The sequence below is a fragment of the Xenopus laevis genome, chromosome 5S (genome assembly GCF_017654675.1).
Source record: "Xenopus laevis strain J_2021 chromosome 5S, Xenopus_laevis_v10.1, whole genome shotgun sequence".
Taxonomy (NCBI): Eukaryota; Metazoa; Chordata; class Amphibia; order Anura; family Pipidae; genus Xenopus; species Xenopus laevis.
In genome coordinates this window covers 29,910,838-29,934,044 of record NC_054380.1, presented here as the reverse complement: position 1 = coordinate 29,934,044, position 23,207 = coordinate 29,910,838, and the positions used below count along the sequence as shown (strand labels likewise).

At 38.3% G+C, this 23,207-nt stretch overlaps 1 protein-coding gene across 2 annotated transcripts in view; it reads right to left on the bottom strand.

Moving 5' to 3' along the window:
- The window catches only part of anapc1.S (anaphase promoting complex subunit 1 S homeolog), a 66,924-nt gene that overhangs the window by 33,168 nt on the left and 10,549 nt on the right, over window positions 1-23,207 (bottom strand). For both annotated transcript variants that reach the window (XM_018265114.2, XM_018265115.2), the window contains 16 exons: window positions 23,038-23,089; window positions 20,824-20,924; window positions 18,546-18,634; window positions 17,710-17,783; window positions 17,427-17,572; window positions 15,690-15,913; window positions 12,648-12,854; window positions 11,412-11,507; window positions 9,261-9,351; window positions 9,063-9,128; window positions 8,209-8,346; window positions 7,913-8,053; window positions 6,398-6,458; window positions 4,786-4,973; window positions 2,928-3,002; window positions 1,003-1,268 (listed from right to left, as the gene is read on the bottom strand). In XM_018265114.2, coding sequence (XP_018120603.1) covers window positions 1,003-1,268; window positions 2,928-3,002; window positions 4,786-4,973; window positions 6,398-6,458; window positions 7,913-8,053; window positions 8,209-8,346; window positions 9,063-9,128; window positions 9,261-9,351; window positions 11,412-11,507; window positions 12,648-12,854; window positions 15,690-15,913; window positions 17,427-17,572; window positions 17,710-17,783; window positions 18,546-18,634; window positions 20,824-20,924; window positions 23,038-23,089 — 2,015 coding nt within the window. The remainder of the gene's footprint in view (window positions 1-1,002; window positions 1,269-2,927; window positions 3,003-4,785; window positions 4,974-6,397; window positions 6,459-7,912; window positions 8,054-8,208; window positions 8,347-9,062; window positions 9,129-9,260; window positions 9,352-11,411; window positions 11,508-12,647; window positions 12,855-15,689; window positions 15,914-17,426; window positions 17,573-17,709; window positions 17,784-18,545; window positions 18,635-20,823; window positions 20,925-23,037; window positions 23,090-23,207) is intronic.

The following is a 23,207-nucleotide window of genomic DNA, read 5'->3' as shown; positions in this document are numbered from 1 at the left end:
AAAATTCTAGTTTTGAAAGCCAGGTCCCTACCAGAGAACTGACAAAAAAGCCAAACACAAGTCATTAAAATAACTCATACCCCTGGGATCGGTAGGCTCAAAGTTTATTACATAAAAAGGAGGGTTTTTTTGGTTGTGTTTTTTCTTAAAGAAGTCTTGGGAAAACATTTTAGTAGATAAGCAGATAATCCTCAGATTTTAGTAACAAATGAGGATTTATCTTAAAATGGACCCGTCACCTACACATAAAGCTGTATAATGAAATTAATTTTCCTGCCAATTAAACATGGGACCTAAATTATTTTCTTCATTAAAGGGGAGGTTCACCTTTAAGTTAACGTTTAGTATGTTATAGAATGGCTAATTCTTAGTAACTTTTCATTTGGCCGTCATTTTTTATTTTGTACAGTTTTTGAATTATTTGCCGCCTCCTTCTGACTCTTTCCAGCTTTCAAATGGGGGTCAATGACCCCATCTAAAAACAAATGCTCCGTAAGGCTACACATGTATTGCTACTGATACTTATTATTACTCGTCTTTCTATTCAGGCCTGTCCTATTCATACTGATGCATTGAGGTGGGGCAGTCAATTACTTTCACTTTACATTCAGCAAATCCTAGATGTCACTGCACGTCTCACATTTCCCCTTTCCTCCCTCACTCTCTATAATTGCATAGGGCACTGCACATGGGCATTAGGTAACCAATTCTGGGGTATACACAAGATTTTAGGGTGATACACATTTTGTTTTAATAATAGTGTTCACAAAATGGCATCTGCCTGCTTGCTGTGATTGTGTAATTCCAAGACTGAAGGAAATTTTTTTTTAAATAATATGGTTTAAGTTTATTTTGCTCAACTAACATGATAGAAAAGAATTTGGAATGAAGGGTGACAAGTTCCCTTTAAAGGGATCCAACTTTTATAGAAAACAATCCCATTATCCCCAGCCACCCTAACAGAACATAAATGCAAGAAAATCAAAATAAAACGAACCACACCTTGCCAACTGCAGCAGCAGCATTACTAAAGAATGAATCGCTTCTCTCATTAATGTATTCAGTTTTAGTTCTTCATATGTCAGATGGAGGACATAGAAAATGGCAGGAATGTGGCTGAAGAGAAGAGCAGAGGAGTCCAAGCTAACTACATGTTGGATGTCATCCTTTGCTACCAGCGCATCTAAAGGATCCAATTGCAGAGCTCTGGCCAAAATGTGGGTTTCAACATTCTGGTGATAGTCAGAATTAATTAAATATTCCCAGTCCTAATACAAGAAAAAAATGGTTTTAAACTTGGCTGATCATACATTTATAGTAATTAAACATAATATCACTTACATAAAAAAATACTTAAAGGGATACTGTCATGGGGAAAAAATTTTTTTTCAAAATGAATCAGTTAATAGTGCTGCTCCAGCAGAATTCTACACTAATACATTTCTCAAAAGAGCAAACAGATTTTTTTATATTCAATTTTGAAATCTGACATGGGGCTAGACATATTGTCAATTTCCCAGCAGCCCAAATTCATGTGACTTGTGCTCTGATAAACTTCAATCACTCTTTACTGCTGTACTGCAAATTGGAGTGATATCACCCCCCTCCCTTTTTCCCCCCCCAGAAGCCAAACAAAAGAACAATGGGAAGGTAACCAGATAACAGCTCCCTAACACAAGATAACAGCTGCCTGGTAGATCTAAGAACAGCACTCAATAGTAAAAACCCATGTCTCACTAAGACACATTCAGTTACATTGAGGGCTAGTCCACACGGGGAGATAGCCCTGCGTTTGCGGTCGCGGCGACAAAGCGCCGCGCCAGTCGCCGCGACCGGCGCAGGCGACAGTTTTGTATGGGCGCCTATGTAAAAACGCCTGTGCTAACCACACGAGGCGATGCGCTTTTCAACAGTCGCCTGAAAAAGCCTGGCGAGGCATTTTCAGGCGACTGTTGAAAAGCGCATCGCCTCGTGTGGTTAGCACAGGCGTTTTTACATAGGCGCCCATACAAAACTGTCGCCTGCGCCGGTCGCGGCGACTGGCGCGGCGCTTTGTCGCCGCGACCGCAAACGCAAGGCTATCTCCCCGTGTGGAATAGCCCTAAGAAGGAAAAACAGCAGCCTGCCAGAAAGCATTTCTCTCCTGAAGTGCAGGCACAAGTCACATGACCAGGGGCAGCTGGGAAATTGACAAAATGTCTAGCCCCATGTCATGTTTTGAAAAAAATGTTTTTTCCCATGACGGTATCCCTTTAATGATCGTGAACACACATTTTTTCTCCCCAAAGCTGCAAAAATGACATTGCCAGTCCCTCAGGGGAAATAAAAACATAAAATATTTTGAAGAAAATTCAAAATTTTCTAGATTTAAGAAGAATTTGGCAATGTTTTGCAAAGAGTGAGAGTATCTTGTTTAACAAGAAGAAACCCACTCTACCAATTAAATTGAGCCATAGACTGGCTTGTACTGATGCTCAAATTTAGGGGATAATCCTTCATTCTAAGCCTTTAATGTTAGGAAATGCAGTTCCTATTGCTATTGCAATATCTAGCAAAACACAAAGAGCACCACTAAGGGTAAGGTCACACCTTGAGATTCGGGGAGATTTAGTCGCCCGACAACTAATCACCTCTTCTTTGGGGCAACTAATCTCCCCAAACAGCTTCCACCTGCTAGAATGAGAAATTGCCTGCGGCATGGCACTCACTGCGCTTCGTTTCCGAAAACAAAGCGCAGAATCTCCAGGTGTGACCTTACCCTTTTAAATAAACAGAGTACTGGTTGATTTTTTTCTATAGATTGCAGGGAGTAGAAGCAACACAGATGGGATATACATATGTTAATTAAAAGCTGCAAATGAGGATTTTGATTTTGCTATAGAACAACCCTTATCACTGAGAGTATGATTTGTATCTGGACAATTTACCTCATCTGATCCAGTTTCTGAAGGTCTTGCCTTTTTAGGAGCAATCACAGGTGATAGTGATCCTTCAAAATCACACTGCAAAAAAGAAAAAAAAATACAGAATGAACAGCCTCAAACAGTGAAAACTCAAACAGGCAAGAAAAAGATGGCACTAAGGCAGTTAAAAAAAGTCAGATATGTATATGCTATTGTACATATTGAGGATAATATAAGAGTTTGAAATGGATAAACAAACTCATGCTCAATATAAAATCACTTTACTACTTATTAAGATTTTGGCATGCCATATCATGGGCCATATAAGCTATAAACTGAAATCTGCTCAGATGCAGTTAAAGGAGACATATCGTTTAAATAACCCCCCCCCCTGATGTTTTAGGCAATAATATTGCTGGTTTTACTCCAAGATAAAAATTCATATTATTTTTAAAAATGGCTGCTTTATAGATCTGCTACGGCCCCTGTCCGTGTTTCAAATGAGGGGTGGGCGTGTCCATGCCAGAAGCACAGTAGGATGGGGACATCCAATCACAGCACTGCAGTCACACAAGCAAGGACAGGCTTCAGTTCCCTATCAGGTCAACCTAGCTGCTGACCGGCAGGACTAGTAAGGTTTTTGCAGAAATTTTCAATTAAGTAACCATTTTAAAGCACATTCCTACTATATCTAAGAAAGTTTAATGCACTGGTACATTCTTGTTTTTTACATAACATGTCTCCTTAAAACCAGTGACTATGTCAGTGCATGTTATATGAAATATTGCCGTCACTCCACATTCCCAATAATTTGCCAGTTCAAAATACAACTGTTTCTTTTCTATTACAGTTCACGTGAACCTTATGCAACGATCAAAAAATGTTCTTAGCATTTTCACGATTTAGAAAATTTGAGCAATTAATGATGAATAGAAACGACACTACTATTTTCTGAAATAGAAATTTTGTGATACAGTTGCCCCTTATAGTGTGTAGTGTGTAAACGATCAACTCCCTGTTACTCAAATAAGTAACAGGGAGGTGCAAACAAAGAAAAATACACACAATGGAAAAAGTTAGCGACAATCCAGAAATGCATCAATGTAGCCAAGATCCTGTATATATGCACACTCCAATTATGGGCAATAATTAATCTTAATTACAACATGAAGTAAAAGACTTAATTAAAACATTTAAAGGAGAACTAACCCCTAAAAATGAATGTGGATAAAGCTACCATATTTTATATACTGAACTTATTGCACCAGCCTAAAGTTTCAGCTTCTCAATAGCAGCAATGATCCAGGACTTGGACCAGGACAGAACATGTGCAGTGAATCAGCAGAAAAGAGCTACTGGGGCATCTTTGAAGACACAGATCTTTACTGCTAAAAGGCTGTGGTTGCCTTGGGCTGATACAGAAGCACAAAACATAATGTACAACATTTCTAGCTACTTCTTTAGTTAAGCTTTAGTTCTCCTTTAAAGAAACATGCAACAAACCACCCAGAATGCTAATTAATGATAAATACAAACTACACTAATGTTACTTTTTTGAATTGTGATAAAATTTCCCCATATAGTGTGTATTTAAAAAAAGTCCAGGAACATTTTGCAGCTGAGCAGCCCATCATACAAAGCCTGGCCCAAGATCCAGCACCCATGTCTGCTGTTACTGACAAATATTTTGCAAATGAGTATAACATTACACTATCTATAACTCCTATAGGGCTAGCAGTTACATTGTAAATGGGAATATTTGAAAACTTTTGTGAACATACATAAGGATAATAAAAGAAAATCATTGTTGAATGAGCAACAGTAAGCAAAGTTTCTTGAGGCAGCCCTTTCTCTATTAAATATTCTTATGAATTCTGCTTACATTGCGAGTCCAGGAAAGCTTGTCTGTGTTGTAGCCCATCATGTTCATAAGGCAAGTAACAAACATATTCCATTCAGAGTGGTTTGTCGGCCCTCCGGGTGCATTATGACAGTTGTACCATTTGACAAGCATTTGAACAGCTATTTCTTTTGGCAGGATGTACTTAATGGCTTGCAGACATTTTTTAACTGTTGAAGAGAATGAGAAATAAATAAATCCACTTTAAATGGGATCCCCATGTACATAAAACAACTTTGTGAGTATTGTAGGAGTTTGCAAAATACCCAATACAGGTATAGGATCCCTTATCCGGAAACCCGATATCCAGAAAGCTCTGAATTTACGGAATGGCCATCTCCCATAGACTCCATTATATCCAAATCCAAATTTTTAAAAATGATTTCCTTTTTCTCTGTAATAATAAAACAGTAGCTTGTACTTGATCCCAACTAAGATATAATTAATCCTTATTGGAAGCAAAACCAGCCTATTGGGTTTATATAATGTTTAAATGAATTTCTAGTAGACTTAAGGCATGAAGACCCAAATTACGGAAAGATCCGTTATCCGGAAAACCCCAGGTCCCGAGCATTCTGGATAACAGGTCCCATACCTGTACTGGGATTTTATTGAAAGGAGAGGCAGGTTTACTCCAGCTTACCTAAAACATTTAAACTTTATTAAAGGACAAGAGGTTTTTAACCTCAATTGAACTTATTGCATTCAGTACCCCCTCTTCTTTTCAGCTATTTAACTATCGGGTCTAAGAACAATACCAATTTTTAAACGGATAAGACCACAATTAAAGGGACAGGCTTGAGGTACCTACAACATGATGTTTGTCCTGCCTTTCTGAGGAAATACTTTGCTAAAAAAATGATTTGGGGGTTAGCCAGGACTAATTAAAGTATACGCAAATAATAATGGAAATGTGACTGACCTTGACAAAATTATGGTACTTTAACTTAATTAACCTTGTGCTGCAATTAGAATTAGAGTGCTCACTTTAATGGTGGTCTTAACAGATAACAGATGCTATACCTGTAGTTTGAGAAATGCCTCCCCAAAAAACAAACTACTTGAGCACACCCTGGAGCAGTGACTGTACCCCTTGACTCCTAAAATACAGATATTCTTGGCACATGCTGCATATTCATAGAGCAAATTCTAGAGAAGTGTTCATTAAAAATTGCAGGCATGATTGTGCCACTATATATAAAAGGAGATTTTGTGTTACTCGCCATTGTTGCACTAGTTGCAGCACTTTCCCCTTATCAATCCCCCAACTGTATTGTTCAGTAACTTAATTTACTGACTGATATATTCATACATTTTTATTTTACAGAAAAGTATTGGTATTAAAGCCAGTCCATAAAACAAAAGAGACAAACACAGACTCCCTAGAGTTCAATAAAAAGGAGAGAAAAAAAAAAAGACATCCAGTTGGCCATGCAATATTATAGATGTGTGATAAAGGCTTGTAGAGTCACAAAGACATTTACATATTCATTAATTTTTTGTCATAGTTAAAAATGGTATTTTATCCCTATCAGGGCACATCATAAAACAGACAGCAAAGAACAAGAAACCCAGCCACTGATATTTAACTTACCCAGTTCTGATGTTGCTATGTCTGGGATACTGATCCTAACCATGGATCCGTTGCTCATTTCCTAAAGCAATGGGAAAATACATAAATCAACAGAGATTACAAAATGAAATTATCAGACAAAAAAGTGTTTATAATCTGTAATATTGCAACTGATTTAATTTAATAAACGCAACATTCATTACATTGCTTTACAATATAGGCTTCTTGAATCCTGGATCTTTAAAAGCAAGATACCATTTTACGACGTGCAAAATCAGGGAAATGTATTCTGCATAATATAAAGGTGGGACCACAAAACAACAAGGTAAAATGAGGGGAAACTTTACATTGTTACATTCCAGTTTCAGAGTTTTTCTTAGCCTCGCCCTCTATAAAGATGTACCACCAGTAGTGTCTGAACAGTAAAAGAAAACGGATCCGCACACACTCTGATTAATGCAGTCGGAGAGTATCCCCTTTTATTTAGCCACCAAACATCAACGTTTCGGGGGGGGGGGAAACACCCACCAGAGGCGGGCCACGCTGTCCAGGCGCCCTAGGCAAGCTGGGCAATAGCAGCGCCTGTGCGAACTTGCACACGCGCGAACCTGCATGCGCAGAATCGAAGAAGATCGCCGGAGGGGAGAGGCGGGGAAAGTGACTGAGGGGAGGGAGGCAGGGAGGAACGGCGGAGGGGTGGAAGGCGGGAGAGCAGGGAACATAACTAGGGGTAGGCAAAAGTCAGGTACCTGCCCAACGCACCCCTTTCGTTGTGCCCTAGGCAGGTGCCTCTTCTGCCTACCCCTAGTTCCGGCCCTGACACCCACCATTCATCAGGATACAATTCTTAGTGTGGGGCTACTGCACTAAGAATTGTATCCTGATGAAGGGTGGGTGTTTCCTCCCCCCCGAAACGTTGATGTTTGGTGGCTAAATAGAAGGGGATACTCCCCGACTGCATTAATCAGAGTGTGTGCGGATCCGTTTTCTATACACATACGTTGCTAAGGCACCCGGCCGGGTCAACGGAAGAAACGCACCACCAGTTGCAGGATTGGTGAACTACAGGTTGGAGAAATTATATTGAACAGTGAAAGACAAATCTCCTTGCTGATAACTGATGTATCAAATAGCACATGTAGATTCTCCTTTGTATTAACAAGCAGTGTTCTCCCATAAATTGGGCCATAAATTGAGCTGGCAGGAGAAAAATACAAGAAATACGTGCTAATAGGACTGGGCACTTGCAAAATAAAGAGGGCAGTCCAACTTTGTAATAAAAATTTCTAATACAGAGTGTGTGGTGGGGGCTGGACACAGAGAGAGATCGCTAAAACTATGTTTAGCATGGGTAATCCCAACTATTATGCAAATATATGCAAGGAAACTGTTTATTTTAGCTGTAAATGTGTATGTATGTATGTATGTATGTATGTATGTATGTATGTATATATATATATATATATATATATATATATATATATATACACAAAGAGTTAAACAATGCTAAAATGGTTCAGAGGAATGACTACCTACCAAAGTTAACCTGTTATGCACAGGGTCTCGCACAGAATGAATGTATGTCCCGAACTGGTGGAATGTACAGTCATCAAGATAAGTAGACTCGTGTAGCCTGGTGGAATCCCGCAACTCTGCCACAGGCGACAGCATACCGGCCTACAAAAAGATCATGAATTATGAACCAACATATATTATAACATATACATTCCATATTCATGATACCCATATAATAAGTCAATATTTATTAATCTAAATATAGTTTATGTGAAAGGGGTAAAGTTAGTAATGCAGTAAAATGCAAATAGCTTCACCTCATCCATAGGAGCCAGGTGTTTATTTATTGGCTTTGCAGGGGTGCTGATGCTTTCCAGAGGAGTGCTGGGACGAGGCATTGGATTGGACATGCCAAGTGAAGGAGCAGCTAACCCTTGAATAAAAATCTTTCCAACCTTCAGTAAGTGAGGAACAAAATAAAAAAACATTGATGTTACGTTACGGGCTTAATTTCAATTCCATTCACCCTAAGTTCTATGAATGCATTTAAGTTTTCAAATTAAACATGAAATACAAAATTTTTTTTTATTAAAGCATTCATAGCTGTTGCAAACTGGTTTAAAAATCTCACCTGTCAATCAAATATTGCCTGCCCCTCCTCTATGCCTTAGGCATAGAGGCAGAGCAAGCAGTTACTTTCTCTTTCTATTCAGCATTTCCTAGATGTCACTGCTCTCCCCACAGTCCCCCAGTTCTCTTAACCATTTAATTGTGTAGCCAGTGCATGGGGATGGACATTAGGTCCCCCATTCTGGTGCACAAAAAAGATTCTGAGATGATACAAGGCTTGCCTTAATAACTGATGGAAACAAGATTCAAATAATTTACACAGTGTAATTAAAGTTAATTTTGCTTGACTAACATGATAAAATAGGATTTGGAATAATTTGTTTTGGTGACGGGTCCCCTTTAAGGAATTATTGGTGCCCCAGGTTATGTGTTACAGCAGCCAGAATAACCTCAAAGCAACATAATACTGAAACACTTTAGGGGATCATAAAAATAAAGGGGGTATATATAGATATATCACTATATCTATATATAATATGAACTAGATGTGCTGGTACCTCCCTTGGATCTCAATTGACATGACTCAACTATAAACACTTACACGAACTACTCCAGTATACAGGACCAAGTTCCCATTGTTCTCCAGCACCACCATAGTGTCAGTAGTCTAAATGCAAAAGGAGACAATTATGAGAAAAGTCATGGCTGCCCTTTTAGGGGGGTAATGGGAACGTATTACTGAAAATGATAGAAGTCAAGTTTATCAACCTATAGTGTAGATGAACTCAAGGTAATTTACCTCTACCGGAGCAGCATCCTTTGCAGAGATATTACTGACCGAACCAAAGATTAGCTGAGACTTATCATTACTTTCTTCAAACTTCACCAAGCTGAAGAAAAAAAAACATGCCAAGAATAAATAAATAAAAACACATACACACACACTCACAGTAGGACCAGCACCCAGTTTCTCCAGTTTCAGTTTGTAGGTAACCCAAATTATGTATCATTGTACCGATGCAAGTAAAGTTGACTACATTAACACACAGAAAGAAAAATATTTGTTTGGCTTGACATAATACAGGTATTGGGCCTATTATCCGGAATCATCGGGACCTGGGGCTTTCCGGATAACGGGTCTTTCTGTAATTTGGATCTTCACACCTTAAGACTACTAGAAAGTCATGTAAACATTAAATAAACCCAATAGGCTGGTTTTACTTCCAATAAGGATTAATTATATCTTAGTTGGGATCAAGTACAACCAACTGTTTTCTTACTACAGAGAAAAAGGAAATCAATTTTAGAATTTTGAATTATTTGATTATAATGGAGTCTATGGGAGATGGCCTTTCCGTAATTCGGAACTTTCTGGATAACGGGTTTCCAGATAACGGATCCCATACCTGTAGTTGTATCTATCCTGTACATAAACTTGTTGCTGTGAATTTGTGATCAGCTCTGCAGTGTTCAGACAAATGTTGTGCAATCTGGTGCAATACAAAACCCTATCTACTGCTTTTATTGGAGTATTAGAAAATACAAATTTATGAATATGCCACCAAAATCCCTACAGATAAAGCATTTCCTTATTAGGAAAACTGCCAGTATCTTAAGCTTAAATACAAGAGTATATTAAAAGGGTTGTTCACCTTTAAATTAACTTTTAGTATGAAGTAGAGAGTGATTTTCTGAGACAATTGTTTTTCATTTTTTTCAATTCATTTCTATATAAGTGATATAAAATAAATATAAAAAATGAGGGGGAATGGAGTCCTTCTCCGATAATGACACTAAAAGAACTGGGTAGGGACATTCTCCCAGTGGGGGTGAAGCCTGCTGGAGAGACATAAGCAGGATTCGGATGTGGCCAAGTCCTTCTGCCCGGCCGAACCTAATCCTAATTTGCATATGCAAATTAGGGACGGGTGGGAAATCCCTTGACTTTTTGTCAGAAAACAAGGAAGTAGAAATGGTTCCCCTTCCCACCACTAATTTGCATATGCAAATTACGATTCGGATTGGTATTCGCCCGAATCTTTCGAGAAGGATTCAGGGGTTCGGCCATATCCAAAATAGTGGATTTGGTGCATCCCTAGTTTATAGTAGTTGGTCGACTGCAGAATGTGGGTTAGACCGATCACTGGCGATTTTTTTTTCTGTGTTTCATGTATTAAATACAACCAGTAGGATTGTTTTACTTTCAATAAGGTATAATTAGATCTTAGTTGGGATCAAGTGCAAGGTACAGGTATTGAATCAGTTATCTGGGAACCCTCTTTCCAGAAAGCTCCAAATTACAGAAAGGTCATCTACCATAGACTCCATTTTATCCAAATGATTCAAATTTGTAAAAAAACTTCCATCAGTACCCTGTACCTGATCCCAACTAAGATATCATTGATCCTTCTGGGAATCAAAACCAGACTAATGTGTTTATTTAATGTTTAAATTATTTTCTAGTAGACTTAATGTATGAAGATCCAAATTACAGAAAGATCCATTATTCAGAAAACCCCAGGTCCCAAGCATTCTGAACAATAGGTCCTGTACCTGTATGGTTTTATTATTACACAGAAAAATGGGGAACTATTTAAAAAAGGTTTTTCTTTTTAATATGGAGCAATAAACAGAGTCTATGGGGGATGGCCTCCCTGTAAATCAAGAGCCTTCTGGATAACGAGTTTTAGGATAACTGTTCCAAGTAAATTACTTTTAAGCTAAAGGGGACCCTGGTTAACATTTTGACATCAAAGGGGGTTTCCTGTGAAAACTGCAGAATATTACTAGACTAAGACTTGGACGAAATGTTGGGCTCAGAAGACTAACAACCAATTGCAAATTCCTTGTCTTATGATTTTTTTCTCTATTTATTATTAGTACCCAATAGCCAAAAAGCATGCAGACTCTATATCAGGGGATTTAAAAGGCTTACAAAAAAACAACTTACCGAAGTTGATGTAAAGATTCTAAAAGAAAGCACAAAAACTTCTGTCCACAAAGATCAGTTGTAATGAATACTTTTGTGGCTTGAGAATTCTTCTCTCTGCGGGGAGGAAAAAAGCCAAAACACAAAAATACAGAAGTTGAAATATTATGACCTTCATTTAATCTATTTTGAAAAAGAAAACTAATCTCCAAAAAAACCAAAATTGATCATTTGTATTTCGATATAGAAACTATTAAACTAAGAGATCCACTACTAATTAAAGTTGAAATAGCGAGAATTGAAACATAAATGAAATTCAAGTATGCTGACCTATCCTTAGCAACCTTTCAATTGGTCTTTCAATGTCATTTTGATTTGAAATAATTATTTGACTTTTTCTGCCTCTCTCCAGCTTGCCGTTTAAATATCTGGTTTCTGGGATTATCAGATTCTGTTTAGACCCTCTCCTATTTATCTTGCATTCGGAGTTCCAAACCACAACTTCGCTGCTATAGAAACTAAGCCCTAGCAATTAGATGGCTTTCTGAATTCCAAGGTCCACAAGAACAAACATTTTAAAAATCCACTGAAAATAAAAGGCCAATTGCAAATGTCTTAGAATGACACTGCCTACATTATACCATAAGAACCAATAAGGCAAATTACTCCTTTAATGGAGAAGGAAAGCTACCAAAGCAGTTTATTGCCAATAGATTAGCCACAATAGGGCAAGCTATAAGCCTATTTATTCTGCAGAATGCTTTACCATACATGAGTAAACAGCTCTAGAAACTCTCCCTGTTTGTTTAGTATAGCACCTGCCATATTAGCTTCATGTGACATCACTTCCTGCCTGAGTCTCTGGGCTCAGATAACAGCAGAGAGTGAAGGAGGGAGGGGGAGAGAGGAGCAAACTGAGCATGCTCAAGCCCTAGCCGTGGAGGTGTATGCTGAAAACCGGAAGTCTGATACAGAAGCCCATGAGTAAACAATAGAAGGAAAGAAATGCAGTGTTTTTTTTGACAGAGGACTCCGAACAGAATTACTTTGAGGGTTTACTGGTGTATTTATAAAGACCTTTCTGATAAAGCTTACTTAATTTTAGCCTTTCCTTCCAGTATTCCAGGCATTCCAGTATGAAACAATCTATGCAAACTGCTAATAACCCTGCTGTCTCTGCACAGAGCAGTCTTGGAAACAGAATCTCAAAATGTAAAAATCAAAACAGAGAGACCTATAGATGTTTATATAACATACCTTATGTTTGCAATGGTTTCTGTCCACAGGTGGTCAATGCATAGTTCTGGAACAATTGGCTCAGTTTCTATAGAAAGGAAGTCACTGGAGGTGCTGTTAGGGGAACCAGAAGTACCTAATCTCTTTGGCGATGGGGTATTGCTTGAGAAGTTAAACCTCTGTACACCAGCAAATGAATGAACCCCTAACGCAGGTGAGTGGGAACGGCTGGTAAAAAAGAGGTTTAAGAAATATTAGAAAAATTCAAGCATGACAATTAAAGGATTACAGGAAAATCCAACACTATGCCTTTTTTAATTATTATTTGTGAAATAGGCTAGACATGTTGTACATTATGTTCTAGGCTTCTGTACCAGCCCTTTATCAGGGAAGATCTCTACCTGCAGAGATGCCCCAGTAGCTCCCCATCTTCTTTTCTGCTGATTTTACTGCACATGCTCTGTGCTGCTGTCACTTACTGAGCTTAGGGACTGACAGTATACAGTACACATAGAATATAAATGAAATAGCATAAGACTGATTGGTAATTAATACAGATAATTACTACATAACAGCACAGAAAACAGCACAATTAAAAATTCAGCCTAGCAGCATCAGCTAACAGAGTGAGATCGGAGGCAACTGCCAGGCTGGAACAGTTTTGCATGCCAGCTGATTCAAGATGGGAGTGGCACACCACCAAGCCCCTACACCATCCCCAACCCGACCAGCCTGATGTAGTAATCACCACTGGTGCAAAGCCACAATCAGTAGCAACACCAACTAATCTAATGGCTGCTCTTCTTCAGAGTCAATTTATTCTGACAGCCACCTTTACCAGCAAGATTGAAGAACTGAGAATAGACCTCTCGCTGATCAAATAAGAACTACTAAATGTCCTCAAGAGAACTGGCCGCATGGAAAGCAGGATAATTGACCTGGAGGATCACAAGAATCCATAGTCAGCTACAGGCCACTACTGACTGGCTTGAGACAGGAAGAACAGGTGAAGGCGCTCAAATATTTAGGGTTGTTGGGCTCCCTGAGCGTGGTGAAGGAACATCCCCAGAGACACTCACAGAATTTGGGCTCAAGGAAATATTAAACCCTGAAATATTCTTCACACAATTTGTGGCAGAAAGGGCACATTGGGTCCTCATTAGGCCTGGTCACGAGGGTGCTACACTACTCTGGATCAAAAATGTCGATGACTTCTCTTCTTTGACGGACCTGAAGACACGCTGGAGTGGCTGGAGAGCAGACCCAGGGAGAACTGCTCTCATTGCAGCCTGCGAGTATTTGACCCCTGAGAGACTACTCACCCTACCAGGGCTAGGCCGACCACAGTCTTTATGGGTCAAAGAGGCAAACAAACTCTTGCTCCCCTACAAACTAATTCCATGGCACTACTTGTATGGAGTTCCAGCTTAAAACCAGCATTCTACTATTCAATACAAACCAGATGGTGCTGCAACTTTAGGAGGAAATGCTTTGGCTCTTTCATCTATGTAGCATCTATAATGTTGGTCACTCTTTTTCCTGAGAGATCCTACCATCGCTGACCCCATATAAGGCCACAACGTTACTCCACTAATTGCACTCTGGGAATGTTAGGAGGGCTCTATGCACCTGCAGCCCTATCACATACAGCATTTATGGCATCTGGAAAGGGGACATCTGGTCATCCTTCCAATCTAACCTACCAGGGGCTTAACCCTACACCTACACCTGCATTTGCTGTACCGGGATGCATACCACACCATATCAAAGCTCATGTCAGCCCCTCAGTCTCATTACTGCAATGCCAGGGTAGGGTGGGCAGGCCCAGGCTCTTTTACCAAAATATTCTTGCAAGTGCTACACTGCTCCCTGTGGGATATGTCATGACAAGACACCACCGCTGCTGCAATCCTTGTTCTTTACAAAAAGAAGGGGCCCCTCCTATATTAATTTATAGTTTATCTGCATAGCCCCAGCACCTTTGGATACTATCTGCAGTTTGGATTTATGGTCACATATGTTGGAATTCCGACATTATTATTGCTGACCTTATGATCTTTTGTTCTTTCACTGCATCATAATACATCTAAATGTTGGTATTATGGTAATCAAGGTTTATAGAGTGCTATAATTAATAGAGGAGGGGCCTCTTTTACATCACAGCATTATTTAGTTTTTAAGTGTTTTTATATGTACTGTGATTTATTGGCACGGTGGTTAATAAATATTGCCTTTTATTTATATACATATTGATCCAAATATTTGATCATTACCTAGCCGGTTCAAAGAGCATACTTCCCTTTTGTATACAGTCTTTTGCTTAAAATACTTTTTACCTGAGTTTCCCAAGTTGTTCAGTCTGCTCAGGGTTTGGTGAAACACAAGGGGTTTCCTAATGATTGTCAGCTGTGCACAGGCATTTGCATATCTTGGAATTTAAACTTTGTTTAAATTAGTTTTCTTTTTTACCTTTTTATGTTATACTCTGCGCAGACTAATATGTAAATTTACTTGTATAAATTGTAATTATTGGTAAAATTTAATATTTGTTTAATTTAAAATGTATGATGTCACAGAACCACAAAGCATGCTTGGAGCCTTGGTATAAAAGGCCACTCCCAGTTAGCAAGAGTTAGTCTGGTTTTGGCTCTCTTCAAAAAAAGGCCTAGGGAAAAAGACTGCTCTGCTGTTCTGATGCCATGCTAAATTGAGCGGTGTAACACTTTACCTTCTGCTTTAAAGAAATAAAGCTACATTTTTCTTTGTCAAGCAAGCTTCAGCAACCTCTGTTAAAGGGCCCACACCACATATTCCCAACATTTACTTTGTTCCCTCTCCCCTCTCCATACGTTTCTATCTTTCTTCATCTCCCTTCCTTTTCACCACTGCTGTTAAAGTTTAAAATGCAAAAGGAAAAAAAAGTTCAAACATTTCAGTGTACAGACAGACACACTGCAAAGTTGCTTAGGCTCTCTCTCTATTAACAGTGAGTATACTGTTACTGTAACCAAGAGGGTTAGCTTTGGGGATGGGGTAGATACACACACTGACTTTCTTACTCACCTCAAAGCAGCCATGTTAGAGATAGAAGGGGAGTGTGATCGGGAGTGAATACTAGGAGAGGACACAGAGCGACTCTGGCTGTGAAGGGAGGAAAAGTTCTGAAAAGGAGACGCTGTTGGAGAATCTACTTTCGAGACACTTCTAAGATGAGCCGTTAAAGAGCTCGTGGTCATTCCATGCTGGGGGGTACCAAGTTGGTCAAGATTTAATACTGCATTCTGTTCCTGTGTTTGAAAAAAAAATAAACAGGTAACATCATAATGGTTGTGAAGGGATAACAAGTGCTGGTTATATTGTGTGTGTATGCTTTCTAAAGTGTTCTTGTTTAAAGAAAAAACCTTGTCTAAAAAGTAACTGTTCTCGTTCCAATAAGGCAGAGGCCATGACTGAATGTCATGACTGAATGGCCATGATGTGCCCCCAAAAACGGTTAGCACTGCTTGGCTGAGAATGCATGGTGTGGGTATAATAGAAGGTCAAGTTGCTGTTCATAATTAACTATAGGAGGTTACAGCAGCCTAACCCCTTAGTGCTCTGTAAAGAGTCATGTCTGTATTTTCTGGCAGCTGAAGCTCCAGACAAATAAATTCAGACCTGATGCACCACCCAGTACTTCTTACATTGATCGTTGCCCTATTTTTCATACCAGGTTCTATGGTTTGCTAGTCTGGTTTGGACTTACTACCTGTCACTGACTAAATTCATTTCAGTCTATTATGACGCAAAAATTAAAAGGGTTTCGTATGTATTAATATAATGCACGGTTATGCAAAATGTATGTGATGTAAAAGGTTAATCAATATGGGATTTCAATCCTTAGGCATCGCTTTACACAGTCGAGAGTTCAGCCCTCCTCTTCGCTCAAAAATGGCAGACTGTGGAACTATACCAGTGTATTAGAACATAAGTTTCCATGTCTTGATTTAAATTTTACTCTACTGCACATATGCATAGCCCAGACCAGCAACAAGGGATCCCTGTGACAAGTGAGTGTCCAATAAAACAGTTCCCTAGACTGAAGTGATGTACAGGCAGGCCCAAAGCTGGCAATTCAGGTCTACTTTCACACGAGATTTCCGGGTCGCAGGTTCAGGTTGCGCTATTCCTGCCTGTGACCTTACACTGCGTCCTCCGACCGCCTCTATTTATAGGCACACCTGCCCCACACCCTTTCGTGACACCAGAGATGGACGGGTCAGACTCAGGTTGACTTTTTGTCAACCTACTGGACTGGCCCATTTTTCAACAAAGAAGGATTCTGGCCCAGGTCTGAGGCAAGCGATTATAATTATTGGAGGTACCGAACCATTGGCACCCCCAGTGATTAAACATTTCCTTCTTCTTTAAGTTAAACATTTCCATAGGCTGAAAGGACAGGATACCATACAAGTCAAATTTCTTTATTTGTTCGTGCTGACAGTCAATGATCAAACTACAGGAAGGGGAGCTGCATTTTATCACCGAGAGGAGCATTCGTTTAAATTCCACAGAAGAAAAGGTGAACACTACTCAGCAGCAAACAGAGGGATAGCTCACCACAGCAGCCGGATCAAATTGTTCCCCTTCTGACTCCCGGGAAACTAGCTTAGAATTTGCTGTGTATTGCTTGAAAATTACTTATGTAAATAAAGGATAACATCCAAAAAGCTTAGTTAAATTTCTTAATTATTCATGCATATATCCACTTTCAAGTTCCAGTTACTCCACCATGAATATAGGATATTATATAGTTCTCACCTCAGCTTTTACTTTCCGTAGTGCCCAAACAGTATGTGAGCCTTGCACATTATCATATGTCATTACCATAGAAGGATCAGAATGGGTGAAAACAATCCTCAGTGTGGGATCTGAAACATAATGCACTCTTGAGCTGCCAAATATTCCTGGAGGAAGAAAAACACTGGTTAAAAAGCAAGAAAAGTATATAACCAGGATGTTAACTTGTTCCTTGACTCACTTGTGAAAAAATTCTTAGGAAGAAACAAAATATTCCTTAAAGGATTAGGTTGAAGAAACTTACCTCCCGATCTGGAAACCAATGGAGTTATTTCATCTAACGGATGCAACATGCTAAAGATGGTTGGAAGAGGTTCTCTGCAATGGCAAGAAAGACAACAGTAAACTATAGTTAGATTGTAAATGAATGAGTTCAAAGAAGGATAATGGACATGAATTTTGAATTTTAACTGATAAAAATGAATAAAAGGAAGAATGCAGTTACCCATGAAAGGAACATTTAAGGTTTAGTTAATTAGAACTGTTAAAATTCACTTATGTTCATTTTTAAAAAATAAATGGTTGTATAAGGTAAAGGCATACAATAATTATTTGCCTTTAATTTGCCAGTGTGCTCTCAAGGCGAATGACAGTGGTAAAAATGCACTTTCTGACCTGATTGTGTCTTCCATTCAAATGATTGGGAACTTACAGTCTATGGGGTATATTTATCAAAGAGTGAAGTTAGAGATTGCCAGTCTGCTTGAATGAAATTTCTGCCACTCTCCGTTCATTTCTATGGGATTTTGAAAGACAAATTTATCAAAGGGTGAACTTTCACCCATTGATAAATACTCTTTTAAAAATCCCATAGAAATGAATGCAGAGTGGCGGAATTTGACTCTAGAGGACTGTGGCAATCTCTAATTTCACTCTTAGATAAATATACCCGTTTGTCAGATGCTTCTCCACCAACTGGGTAAAAAAAAAAACATTTATAAGAAAAACACTTTTATATGAATGCTTTGAAGATTTACATTCCCTTCAAAGTAAAAGCCGGAACCACAAGTGCACTTTACTAGATAGGAAAGTACTGCACAAATCACAGTATGACTTTTAGAATAGTGCACATATACATACCTGGGTGGACTTTGGGGAACTTCATGCAAGGTACTGTTACTGCTACGCTCAAAAAGTAGGCCATATTTGGTAGGCCAAACGTTAGCAACCTTAAAGACATAAAACATATATATAGTAAGAAACAAAAAAAAACAGGAGAAGCACAATGTTGTCAAATAGTGAAGCTTAAACAATGGTGAGGGGAAAATTACTTTATGTCAGACACAGATACATGTAAAAAGATAGATGTAAAAATGTAGGGAATAATCACATCAAATTGTAACAGAATGAGATGAACAGGTTACCAGATGTCATTTAGAGCCCCATAAATATGGTAGTCCCTGTCTGACTTGTGTATTCTGCTCAGTAGAGACAAAATAAAACACCAAACTAAAGGGTAGAAGATCAGACACCTATATGAATAAACGAATGTCCTTGTGACTAAATGTACATGGCTCAAACGTGTGGAGAAACAGAAAAAAAAGTCCCTAAGGGGATATCCAGTGATACCCGTTTCTAGACATATCCATGACTTGAGAAATAATCAGTCACAAGTGCATTGGTTGATTTTTGAAATGATAAATCAACCTAAGAGAGGAATTGATATGATACGAATGAAATACTCCTATAGCAAGAAGCTCACTGGATTAGTCACAGGTTGTTCATACTTTTTTCAGCTCTATTGTTTTCTATTGTTTGACCAGAAATAAAGACTTTTTTCAATTACTTTCCATCTTTAACTTTTTACTGCTTTTACCAAAATCTAAGTTTAAAGTTTAATGTCCCTGTCTCTGGTGTTTGAGTCTGGCAGCTCAGTAATTCAGGTGCAGATTCTGAACTGTTACAATTTTGCAACATTTAGTTGATACTTGTTTCAGCAACATCTCTGGAGTATTAGCAACTATTGTATCAATTCTAACAGATGCCTTTAATGAAACCCGGAGATTCTGCTCAGCAGGAATAAAGATAAGAAATGTAGCAACTAAATGTATCAATTTAGAATAGTTTAGAGGGTCCCCCCCCCCAAAGCTGCTTTAGGAAGTTGAAAAAATTGACTTTACATGTCAATATTAGAAGAATGGTAACACATAAAATTTATTGGAAAAAGTCTTTATTTTTTTTATAATTTGTGTTTTTTTTTAATTATGTAGCTTTTTATTCAGCAGTTCTCCAGTTTCAGCAATCTGGTTGCTAGGGTCCAAATAGCCATAGAAACCATGTACTGACCTGAATAAGAGACTGGAATATGAATAAGAGAGGCCCTGAATAGAAAGATAAGTAGTAAAAAGTCCCAATAATAATACAATTGCTTTTTAGATGGGTCAGTGACCCCCCCATTTGAAAGTTGGAAAGAGTCAGAAGGCAAATCATTTAAAAACTATAAGAAAAAATTAAAGCCAATTGAAAAGTTGTTTAGAATTGGCCATTCTATAAAGTATTAAAAGTTAACTTAAAGGTGAACCACCCCTTTAAAGAAGAAGTGTGCCTTTGATTTATCTTTAAGTGTAATACAACGTGTGATATTGTGATACACTTTGAAATTGGTATTAATTTTTTATATTTTCGTTGGCTTTTTTTTATTTTTTTTATTTAGCAGCTGGAATTTCACCAGCTATCTGGTTGTTTGGGTCCAAACACACAGTGGTATGAATAAGAAACTGGAAGATGATTTGGAGAGGGCCTGAATGGAAGGATAATTAATAAAGAGTAACAATAACACTTTACCCTCAAATAGCAATAGATTTTTGCCTGCTGCCATTTGAAATTTGGAACAAGGTTAAAGAAAAATTAAATAATGTTGAAAAATAAATAAAAAACTGAAAACTAATTGAAGAATAGGACAAACTAAAACATACTAAAAGTTGACTTAAAGGTGAACTACTTTAAGAGAAGCGTACGCTGCTAATTGTTGTGGAAAGATTTGGGGAAGGTTTGCAGGTGGGTCACATTTGCATTCAACTATACCCTGCAGAACAAGTATATGGGAAGAGACAGGCAAGGGAATATAGGAATGTCTGCTATCACACAGGCGACTGACTGCCAATGTTTAACTATAAAAAAAACACAATTGTTAAATTAGTATTAGTAATGGCCCCAGGTTCCCCCCAGCTTCAACACCTATGCCTTAAACACAACTTCCTCTTTGCCAGTTACTGCAGCTTGTTTCTATCACTGCAACACTCTGAAGCTCATTTATAAACTATAAACATTGCTCATCTATAACTCGGCTTAAAATATAAAGACAGGTGGATAAATTACACTCATTTTATAGCAACACATAATGAATGTTCCACTTTACCTGGAAAGGTAAAGGCGCAATGTAATCCTTCCCATCAGTGTTATGCACATTTATACAGGAGCTCTGCAGCACACATACACACTTCTCCAGTTTGCCTTCATCTAAAAATCAAATAGAAAGCAGATACAAATACATGAGTGAACACACATGGAACATTACAAGCCTCTATTGGCATTAAAGGAGAACTAAACCCCCCTTTAGCCAAATGTCCCACTGTAGGGGGAGGGGGCTGTGGGGACTTTTGGCTAAAGGGGGTTTAGTTCTCCTTTAAAAAAAAAAACGACTAATTCTTTATAGTCTAAAGGGGTAATTTACTTACTGCAAGTGCAGTTGCATTCACAGAAAGTTCGCTGCAGTTGTTGCATTACAACATTTCACTCATTAAAAGGTATTTGCAGCCAAAGCTACTCCTTGCACTTCCAAAAAGTTGTGCTCCTTGACTTTGTTCTGCCTGCTATTTAGAATTTTGTGTAAGTGCGTCTATTCATGCAGGGTTACCAAGGAGCTACCACCACCTCTGAAGCTGGTGGTAAATCCCACAGTGGCCTGCATCAATAAAAAGTGCATTTTCGGCTAAAAAATTGCATGCAGATGTACTTTTGATGCAGAGAGCTGGAATCGAACCCACCCAATCGTTAAAAATTTCAACTGAGCAAAAAGCTCATGTGCAAATGCACTTATTTTAAACTGCACAGTGCACACAACTGCATCAGGAGCATCGCCCCCTTGCAGGTGCAATTACATTGGAATTATGGAGAAAATGCTGCATTGTGGATAAAACCATGTCAATTGCATCTGAAACTGCACTTTGCACCGAGGTAAGTAATTGGCTCCTTAAGTCTTTTAGTAATGGCATATAAGCTGTTGTCCTTTAAACAAGATCCCAAATAAATGTAACTCATTCAGAGTATCAACATCTAATGATTTCCAAAGAAATTTAATCCATAAAATAATATTCATCTGCAAGTCTGCTAGAAGCAATTCAAACCAGAATCTAGTTATAAGGGTAAAGCAGAGACACAAGCACATTAAAACCCTTATTAGACTTATATACCTTTAAGTTCCATGTGGTAGTACAAACACAAAACATATATTATAATAAAAAGCATATATTAACATAAAAATCGTATATCTGTACAATAATATGAATATTCCTGCAGACTAAAGTAAATCCTGACAAAATTAACTATCATGATCGCTTTAGGAAGTATAGTTAACATCCGTGATTAAACAATTTATTTTCCACAGTAGAAAGATTCTTTCTAGCATGGAAAATAATGGTCTGCAGACTTCCCATGACATGATAGGAATGGAGAAGCCAGGATTTTGACAGCAGACAGTGCTTCTTAGCCATCAGCATCAAAACACTATGGAGCAGAATGGCATTGGACTGCACAAATCAAACAAACATAATAGGCCAAACACAGGTATCGAGTTTGACAAATGTCATTTTGTTAAAAATTTCCTGAAAGTTTTTATAAATCAAAAACAGATCTAACTGATGGGAATGCTTCAGGCCCCTATTCATGAAGCAATTTCTCTAGATATTATAATTGGTTAAAAAATCACACATTCTTACTTTCTGATAAGGCTTACTTAGTTTTAACCTCTCCTTTTCCTTTAAAATATAATGTAAGCTTATCAAAAAGGTCCTCCTAAATACACCAGTAAACCCTCAAAGTAATGCTGCTCCTCTGTCAAAAGAAACACAGCATTTCTTTCCTTCTATTGTGTACACATGGGCTTCTGTATCAGATTTCCTGCCTTCAGGTCAAACCTCCTTGCCCCGGGCGTGAGCATGCTTAGTTTTCTCCCCCCCCTCCTTCTCTGCTGTAAATTGAGCCCATAGCTATAAGTGAGCAGGGAAAGACTCAGGCAGGAAGTGATGTCACGCCAAGCTAATACTGCAGCTGCTATTCTAAACAGAGAGCTTCTAGAGCTTTTTACTCAGGTATGGTAAAACATTCTACAGAATAAATACAGCATTCTAGCTTGCACTATTGCAGCTAGTCTATTGGCATTAAAATGCCTCCATATATTTTCTTCTCCTTTAAGTGCTTTCAAAGATAATTTTCCTCATCTCTGATCAATGGGAGATAAAGAGTAATTATTGTGTTTACTTGTAAAGCTATGTAGTTAATTAAGCTTCATTAAGAAGAAAAATGTAGCATACATTTAAAAAGTTCTCATTAAAATTTACTGTTTCAAACTTACCACTCTCATTATCATTTGTATCATTAGATATGGTAAAATCACACCACAAAGCCTGCAAACAAAAGAAAAAATAAAACATTTTAATATATAGGGCACATAGCTTTATTTTCCCAAAAGTATTAAGATATCAGTTTCTTACAGCGTGAACAATTATCCCCATTGAATCAATA